We start from the raw sequence: 9,432 nt of genomic DNA on the forward strand, positions 1-9,432 counted from the left end.
GCCTGGAGGGAGCGGTGTTGGAGCCGCACCACAGGGCCAGCGAGCCTGCCTGCAGGGTGGGGGCTCCCGAGGAAGTGGGGCCGGAAGGCCGCAGCCTGGCTTCTCAGGGTGACGGTGGATGGTCGAGGGGCGAGGAGAGCGAGGCCGGGGAGGGTGAGGCGGCCCTGCCCTGGCTGCGGCCCCTGTGCTCTGCGTGGCAGGGCCCCCAGCGGGGAAGCCCCCCTTGCTGTCCCCTTCCCAGCTGCCCGGCGCAGGGGGCCCGACGTGCGGTGCGCGCTGGGCGTGCTCGCTTCTGGCAGCCTCGCCGTCGTGGTTGTAGCCCATGTTCCTCATGAGACGCCTTCTGCCGGGGGAACCGCCAGGTGGCCCCTGGCACACGGAGCATGATGGGCAGAGCAGCTTCTGAAGGCGTGTTGGGGGCAGGAGGTGTTTACTAGATGGGCGGCAGCAGCGTCGGGCAGCTGGAATAGGAGACAGAAACCAGGACGGCAGCTTTATGTCTGGGGATTCCCAGCGAGGTCCCGGGGTGGGGCGGGTGGGGGACCACCGCATTCAGAGGGGTCAGAGGGGGGACGAGGCTGTGGTGGGGGGTGCGCGTGAAGTCGAGTGTGTTGATACCTGGGTGGAGGGGTGGGCCTCGTCACGTGTCCTGAGGGCCGGGTGGATGGGGACTGACCCCTGATGGGCCCCGCGGGGTCATTGGAGGTGGAGGGAAGGGCCCCATTGCAGGGCCTCAGGGAGGAGTCTCCTCCAGTCCTGTGCGTATAAGAAGAGAAAGCATAAAGCATCAACACCGGGGGTCTTGGTGAAGGGAGCTGCGGGCTGCAGGACTGGTGTGGTGTGGTGGGAAGGGGCTGGCGTAGCCTGGGACAAGTCCGGTGAGCCTCTGTCCCCCTGGTGATGGCCCAGGAGACAGATGAAGACCCACACGCTCTTGTCACTGAGGAGAGGCTGAGAGGAGGGGGGTCCCGGGAGCCTGGGCTGACCTAGGCTTGAAGGGTGACCCTGGGAAGGGTCAGGAACTGAGGTACCAGGGTCATTTTGAAGGCAGTTTGGGGCTGAGGCCAGGAAGCTGAACAGAGGCGGGGCCTGGTCGCGGGCCCTTGGAGCGTGGTCTGGGATTAGGGGTCACTCGTCAGCAGTAGGGCCAGGATGGTTGGCTGTCTCCATGGAAACAGATGCATTCCATTTCCAGTGGATTCAAGACTTAGACGTGAAAGGACATTTAAACTCTCCGGAGAGCTTATGAACTAAGGATCGCTAAGGATTTCTTAGCAAGGAGCACAAACCTTTAAAAACTTAACACTGGGGCTTCCCCAGTGGCGCGGTGGTTGAGAGTACGCCTGCCGATGCAGGGGTTGCGGGTTCGTGCCCCGGTCCGGGAAGATCCCACATGCCACGGAGCGGCTGGGCCCGTGAGCCATGGCCGCTGAGGCTGCGCGTCCGGAGCCTGCGCGTCCGGAGCCTGCGCTTTGCAACAGGAGAGGCCACAACAGTGAGAGACCCGCGTAGCGCCAAAAAAAAAAAAAAAAAAAAAAGACATAAAAACTTAACACTGAAGAACCTTGGTTTGTTGGAAAGATGCCACAGAGAGTCGGGGCACCGCCGTTTCCTATTTGCAGCACAAGGCTGGGTCTTACCGGTACTGACCAATTTACTCAGACAGAAACCTGAATAGCTCTAGGAAGTTGAGTTGGTAGCTGAAGAACCTCTCCACAGGGAAAGCCCCAGACCCACATGGCTTCAGGGGTGAAGTTGCTGGTGAGTCCAAACATGTAAAGAATAAACCCTTCCCGTGCTACACAAGCTCTTGGCGGAAAGTTGAGAAGAGGATATTCTGAGATGAGCTGCCCCTGATGCCAAAACCAGGTGGATACGAGACAGCTACAGACCAGCACCTGTCCTGAACACAGGTGTGAAATTCTCAACAAGTTTCCAGTAAGTGAAATGCAGCTGTTCTGTAGAAAGGATAATACACTGTGACCTGGTGGGGTTTGTCCAAGGAATACAAAAAAATCAGTCAATGTAACGAGCACATTAACAGCCTCAAGAGAAAAACGATCATTTCAGCAGATGCACAAAAAGCGCTTGGCAGAATTCAGCGTCTCTTCTCAATTGAAAAGGTCTCTCAGCAAACCAGCGGGAGCGAACCTTCTCAACCCCACTTAAAGCAGCCAGAGTGGCCCCTGCGGTCACAGGATCCCTAACGGTAGCACGGGCGTCTGCTGTCACCACCGGTTCAGCATCGGACTGCGGGACTGGCCAGGATGGTTAGAGAAGAACAAGTAAAATCGCACAGAAGCGAAGCTATTCACGGGTGACGTGAGCACCTAAAAGGTCATTGTACTTGTTTGTACTAGTAATGAACAATCAAGCTGAAATTCTAAGAAGCATATCACACAGTAGTATCCAGAAAATGAACTACTTAGGGAAAGTTTGAAAGTAGATATGAAGACCTGTACAGGATGCTGTAAAGTGTTGCTGAGGTAGATTAAAGCAGTAACTAAATGGAGAGCTTCACTGCACTCGTGGATGTGAAGACTCGGTGTTGGTGGGATGTTAATTCTCCGCAGCCGATCTGTGGATTCAACACCATCAAAATCCCAGCAGGCTTTGTTGTTGACATTGACAGACTTACTCTAAAACATATATGGAAATTCAGAGGACCTAGAATAGCCACGACGATGGAGAGAAGCAGGTTTGGCGTATCTGCGGATGGAATCGTGCACAGCGGTCAGAAGGAACACACCGTCATGTGGGTGAATCTCAGGGTGACGGAGCTCGAGCCATGTGATACCGTTTGTCAGAATTCCAGCAAACGAGGCTGTCGTGGCAGAAGGCAGGCCAGTGGGGTGGGGGTGGGGACGTGGGCACAAGGAAACCTTCAGGGTGACGATACTTCTCTGTCGGGTGGTGGTCGCTCCGTGGCTATGCACGTCTGCCGGACACATTTGCACAGGTGCGCTCGGGTGCAGGAGGCCCCTCGGAGAGCGAAGACGGTGACTGCAGGTGCCTGTCGCCTCGCCCAGAGCCCAAGACGGGCACGCGCAGTGTGGACACGGGACACGGATAGAAAAGTGGCCAAGCCTTCGGGGGAAAGCCAGTTACTCCCCTTCATGTAGGGTTTCGGTTTGCTTGTTTATTTTCTTTCCAGGAAGAGGAAATAACTCAGGAGGAAATTGACATACTCAGTGATGCCTGCTCGAAACTGAAGGGTCAGAAGAAATCTCTGACGAAAGAGAAGGAGGAGCTGGAGCTGCTGAAGGAGGACGTCCAGGACTACAGCGAGGTGCGGCGTGGGGGGAGGGGGGGCGGGGCGGGGCTGAGGCTACACACAGAGTAAACCCAGGCTGCATCGCCCCGAGTATTCAGTGATGCCTCCGTCAGATAAGGGAAAAGCTGGCCAAATGGTCTTTGGAGAGAAAACTGAATTTAAGTAAATCTTATTCAGTAGCTTTTCTAGTCATCCCACTCTGTCACTTTCCCCTGGAATGCTGGCCATTGGCCCTTGTCGATGACACGCATATATCTTTTTAGTTTCTAAACACATGAAGGTATCAGATGAACAGTCTGGTCACTTGGTATATGAAATCTTATTTTGTTCATGATTCCCCAAAAGAGACTTCTTTCTTACACACTATTTATTTATTTATTTATTTTAAGATTGGTAAAAATAATCTGTTATTTTCTGAACTTTGTCTTGGCAACCCTCTTGTGTGGGTTCTCCAGTCCCCACCTCACCTCCCGTTCTTCCCTGTAACGCTTGCTCCTAGGGAAAACCACAAGTTGGAATTTAAGAAGGCACTCACCATTCCTGGATTCTTTCACCGTCAGGAAGAAAGTCGGGGGTTCAGGACAGAGTTCATTTCCTTTGCTACAAAAACAGTGCTTGAGTTTGCAGTGAGAACCAATTTGCATGATAGACAGCAGTAAGCCTGCTGCTTCGTGGCCCCAGTTAATGGGACCGCTCCGTGCACAGCCTAGACCTTTCCACCTTGATGATGGAGTCTGGGTTAACCCAGTACTTCTGCAAGGTGAACTTAAGGTTTCTTTTTTAGTTTTAAGGCAGTCTTTTTACAAGCAAACAATTTTATTAGGACTTGCAGGAGATCAAGAAGGAACTTTCAAAGACTGGCAAAGAAATCTACGTGGAAGAGTCTAAAGCCAGCAAGAGGCTGACGAAGCGGGTACAGCAGATGATCGGGCAGATCGACAACCTGCTCACGCAGCTGGAGGCCGATCAGAAGGCTGGCAAGCTGGGCGTGGCCGCCGAGGGCTCGCCTGCAGGGTGAGTGTGCGACGTGGTTGCCGGGGGCCTGGAGCCCGGGGGGGCCCAGGGCCTTTCTGACCGGAGCGCGTTTCTCAGCTTTGGTGACCAGCTGCCCCGCCCTTCTGACCTAGCGGCTGCAGCCAGAACCCAGGTGTCCCCACTTCTCCACGACACTGTCACTGAAGCGGCCCCAAGTTGGGTCTTCCCTGCACGCGTGTGTGCTCACACACACAAGCGCACGCACACACGGTGCAGCGCTGTCAGCCCACGTCTGGAGGACCTGGGCTGCGGCTGCCTGCTCTCCCTGTGTCCACCGCCCCTCCCCCAGCTCTCTCCAGGCTGTTGTCACCGGTCCTTCCACAGTGTCCTTCGGATCACAGCTCCCTTGGGAACCACCAGCCTCTCCCTGTCCCTTCTCCCCTTCCTCCAGCCTCCTCCCTCTTCCTGAACCCCTACACACAGGCAACTCAATAATGACCCCCTGCGTGGGGGCCGGCTCTGCACTGGTGTGTCCCACATGCCTGGGACAGCGGCCAGCGGGGGCCAGTGTCGTGTGAGTGGCTGCCGGGCAAATGAAACCCCCCCAGGTGGTAGCGACTGACACTCGGCGCTCCCGTGGGCCAGACACCGCACCACGAGCGCCCATGTCTCCAGGGGGCAGGCAGGCGGGCTGGCTGCAGGGCCCCCGCTGTCCTCAGGTCAGCGGCCCTTCCCCCTGGGCGAGGCCAGTGTCCCCGCTTGGATTGACCTGCTGTGCTGTGTGGGCCCACTGCCCTCCACCTGGTCGGAGGGCAGTGTGGCCATACTCAGCCCCTCCCACCCTGACCAGGGCACAGGCAGGCCTGAGGGACCCACTGGCCTCGTCCCCACTGGAGAGGCCGGGCTCGCTGGGCGGCTGCGCACACACAGGAGACCCTGGACGGGGCGGTGGTTTCTGTTTCTGTGTCCAAGTTGGCTGGGTGTTCCCAGAGGACGGGGCGAGGGAGCTCTGGAGGGAGGGGCTGTCCAGGGCAGGTCTGACCCACGGGGCCCCAGTGCGGCTGTAGGGGGCGCCAGCTATGCCGCATGCGGGCTGTGTTCCCCAGGGAGACCGTCATCAGCGTTGCTGAGCTCATCAGTGCCATGAAGCAAATCAAGCACATTCCCGAAAACAAGCTCATCAGCTTGGCCTCGGCCCTGGACGAAAATAAGGACGGCAAGGTCAACATCGACGACCTCGTCAAGGTGGGTCGTGGGGGTCTTGCTGGCAGCCTTTTCCACCTGTGCGTCCACCCGAGAGGCCCCTGGGGCTGGTCTTGCCCTCGCCGCAAACAGAGTGGAGTCAGGGCAGTGAGGCCGTCCGTCCAGAGCAGGCCACCGGCTCTTGCTTGGCCTCCCCTGGCCCAGCCCTGGCCGGGTCTGCGGAGCATGGTGTTGGGGGGGCTGGGCCATGGCAGCCCGGAGGGGATGCCTGTGGCCCTCGGGGCTGGGCCTCGGGACCCCTGGGGGTGGCCGGAGGCCTGAGAGGGTGCCGGGAGCTTGGGCAGCCCAGGCGACCTGCACGGGGCTCCGCCTCCACAGGATGGCCGTGGGCTCTGGCGTTCCTGTGGAGAGCACGCCTTTGCCGGCAGCTCTCATGGCTCCAGGGTCTCTCCGGCCCGTCGGGGACTTTCCACTCAAACGTCTGCCTAGAATGTCAGCGGACGTCACTCTGGTCGGGAGCGCGGCCTTCCCTGCTCGGGGGCCGAGCGCCATCACCCCGGCGGCAGCAGTGGCTGGGCGGGGCCCATCGTCTGGGGCCCCTCCTTGGTGCCCACGGCGCTCTGCCCGAGCAGGGCCCGGCCCGGCAGCCTCGCTGTGTCGTCCATCCCACCTTCCTGCAGCCCTGCGACCCGAGGGAGGCACAGTTGGCGCCCTCACCTGGGCCCGCTCCCTGGCGGCTCATAGCCTGGGCTGGGGCTGTGGAGCCTGTTGGCTCCGTGCGGGTGGGGGTCTGGCCCTCAGAAGACCGGGGCAGATGGAGGACCCAGGGCCCCCGGCGGGACAGCGTGGCCTGTGGGTGCCAAAGGCCATCCCAGCCTGGTGGCCGTGTGCCGTGTGCCCTCCGTGTCCTGAGGGGAGATTTCATGCTGTGAAGGGGCAGAGCCACCTCTGAGGCCCTCGTCCCTTCCCGTGTGTGCAGGTGATCGAGCTGGTGGACAAAGAAGACATCCACATCTCCACCAGCCAGGTGGCTGAGATTGTGGCCACGCTGGGGAAGGAGGAGAAGGTGGAGGAGAGGGAGAAGGCCAAGGAGAAGGCCGAGAAGGAGGCCGCAGAGGTGAAGAGTTAGGGCCCGCCGGCTCGCAGGTGCCTTGGTGGCCCTTTGTGCGTCTGCCGCGGCGGTCCTAACGTGACAGTTATTGCTTTGAAGTGATTCTTAGAGACAGATCTAATATTTTGTCTGGAATAAATCAGAGACTTCATAATCGGTAATTTTTAATTTCCATCATTCCACGAAGATTCAGCCAGTCTGGATCCCTGAACCCCTCCAGGGAGTCTGCTCTGGATTCACGCGGTGGCCCAGTGCTGCTGTGGTCCCAGCTGTGGCAGGCAAGCGTGCGGCCTGCCGGCAGCGGGGGTCATGGCCCTGCACAGCCCCCTGGGCTCCTGAGGCGGCTCGGGCCTCCCCGCGTGTCTCCTGGCGGTGTCTGCTGCGGGAGGAGAGAGGACCGGCCGCGTGGACTCCCTGTGCCCATGGAGCCCCAGGCGTGGGATTGGAGTCGTGCAGACACAGCCGCCTCGGCCTGGAGAGGACGCTGCGTGAGTCGTGGGCCTGGATTCGCACAGATCAGTGTGAATAGGAGCCACTCGTGCGCGCTCCCAAGCTCACACCTGCAGCGAGTGAGCAACACGCCCGTCATCTCCATGGCCTCTGGAGGGCCGCGTTCTCTGACGCGGATGTCAGGTCTCCTGGAAGTTCGCTCTGACGTGTGTATCCGAGCTCTTTCTTGAGTTCTCTTTGATTCTCACCTAACCCTAACCACTTAACTGGTACAGAATTTCCTCACATGACAGTCTGCCCACCTGAGTAAGTCCGACGTAATTATGCCAGGAGAGGTGCTAATGAAGCCCTGGACAGTGAAGCATCTCGGGTGCAGTCATTTGTTGTGCTTTTAGGAAGTGTCCTCATTTGGGGTGTTCGGAGCGGGTGTCACCGCGTGTCCGGTGATGGGTCCACAACCGGCAGCTTGGGGAGGCCGGTGCTCCGTGGCGGGGGGGGCGGGGGTGCTGGGCGGCCTGCGGCCCCAGCTCTGTCCGGCTGCCCACGCGAAGGCTGGGTCAGGTACGGCAAGAACGTTCTTTGGGGGAAAACAGACATAGGAATCGGAAGACGTGGGCCTAGAGTGGCCAGATGAGCTGAGGGAGGACGACGACGAGATGATCGCTTCCAAGTTACTTGAAACTTTCTACCCAGCCACTAAAGAAGAAACTCGACAACATAAGCTTCTGTATTCTCGGATGTAAACCTTCGTAAAGGGACAGTGGTTCTAAAGGGTTCTTCGTTCGGTTATTCAAGAGGCACGTTCCCCACGCTTAGTTGATACTTCCGAGTCCTCTCACACGTGTTTCAGTGGCCTGGTTTTCCGCTGCGGAAGCGTGCTTGCTCGTGAACTTCGTGGTAGCCGGCGTGCCGCGGATGGGGTCGTCCTTGCCGCCTCCGTCCTCACCTCGCTGCCTTCGCCAGGCGCCCGGGGCGTCCCCGTCGCTGCCATTGCACACCCACCCCGCATCCCCCCCGCCCTCCCGGATCGTGCGTGTCTGCGCCCCCAGTGCAGCGGGACCCTTCGCTGGTGTTTGTACCGTGGGCCACGGTCTGCTGCAGGCTTCCCCCTTCGCGTTGCTTGTTTTTACTGTCCTGAACTTTATTTATTGCCGCTGACAGGGGTGCCCGGGTGCAGGTGTATGGAACGCGGCTCTGGGAACGAGAGTCTTATGTGACGAGCGAGGCGTCAGGGCCGCCGTCTGTTGACTCAGTGCCCGGTGCCTGTGCCCGGCCTTCCCGAGCTTTCTCAAGAGGGCGCCTGTGTCCTCGGGATCTGTGACGTCCTCGGGATCTGTGACGCGGAATGGGAATTCTTCCTTCGCTCCACCTAAACACCAGTTTCTTCATTAGGGATTCAGGAAGTTGGCACGTGGCTTCCAGAGTCGCTTTGGAATATCCAAATCCAGACTTTGAGAAGGAAGGGCACCTGGTAACTTGCAGAGAAGAACCTCTAGGCAGTGCTCCTCACGGCGGGCCCTGGGCCGCTGGTGGCTCTGTCTGCGTGTCCGCCAGGGGCCCAGGGCCGGCTTGGCCTGAGGGCCGCCTCCTCGGGCTGTGTGTAAACACCTTTTTTAGAAATAGTGTTTTTATTAAAATATCAAATTCGTGTTCCTGTAACAGCTCAAAACCAGATTTGTGAACCGTGTGGCCCACTGGCAGTCAGGGCGGGAAATGGCAGAGCTGTCTGGGCGTCTGGTCCCAGCCTCGCGGCAGGAGAGCGTGACGAGAGGGCCTTCCAGCGCTCTGGTCCTGGCCTCTGGTGTCCCCTTGTGCTGTGACCGCGTGCCCTGCCCGTCCCCTCAGACTGTGCTGGTGACTAGGCACTCGAGTTGATGTAAGGAGAAGGTTGAATAAAGTGCTGTCGTGATGGCCTGTCTTCCCTGTGACGGTCTGTCTGTCAGGTCGGCGAGGCAGCCACTGCCTGACCAGGCTCTCCTCTCCCAGACCCTCAGAGGCCCCGGGGTGGGGGGTGGTCCCTGGTGGGCAGGGCTGGGACCCTGGCCAGCCCTAGGGGGTGGAATTCTGTTCTGAGAGACTGAGGGCCCCTGGGATCAGGGACAGCACTGCCTAAGGGCTGTGCCCTCCACTGTCTGAGGGGGCCCTCGGGAACTGCGGTCTCCCCGACACCAGGGCAGGGCCCAGAGAGCCGACGGGGTGTGCGGACCGGGGGCCAGCCCGCAGCGCCCCCCCGCCCCGCACCCACTGCCTCTCCAGCCCTCATCTCTGGGCTCCAGGGGCAGGGGGGGCCCTACCCTGGGCAGAGAGCTGAGGCCCAGCTGGGAGGGCCGCCAGGCAGAGGGTCCTACCTCCCCATCCTCCCAGCGTGGACAGACCGCCCCCCGTGAGCTGGGACGTCCAGCCTGTCTCAGGCGGCCTC

The 9,432-nt window shown here is 59.6% G+C and overlaps 1 protein-coding gene across 4 annotated transcripts in view; it reads left to right on the plus strand.

Moving 5' to 3' along the window:
- Positions 1–8,931, plus strand: part of LETM1 (leucine zipper and EF-hand containing transmembrane protein 1) — a 32,958-nt gene extending 24,027 nt beyond the window's left edge. For 3 of the 4 annotated variants that reach the window (XM_060148905.1, XM_060148906.1, XM_060148904.1), the window contains 4 exons: positions 3,155–3,289; positions 4,098–4,288; positions 5,356–5,494; positions 6,432–8,931. In XM_060148905.1, the coding sequence (XP_060004888.1) occupies positions 3,155–3,289; positions 4,098–4,288; positions 5,356–5,494; positions 6,432–6,581 (615 nt within the window). In that variant the 3' untranslated portion in view covers positions 6,582–8,931. The other variant, XM_060148908.1, reaches the window with a different exon arrangement.
- The last annotated feature ends 501 nt before the right edge of the window (positions 8,932–9,432 follow it).

This window comes from Lagenorhynchus albirostris, chromosome 4 (assembly GCF_949774975.1).
Source record: "Lagenorhynchus albirostris chromosome 4, mLagAlb1.1, whole genome shotgun sequence".
NCBI classification, from domain to species: Eukaryota; Metazoa; Chordata; class Mammalia; order Artiodactyla; family Delphinidae; genus Lagenorhynchus; species Lagenorhynchus albirostris.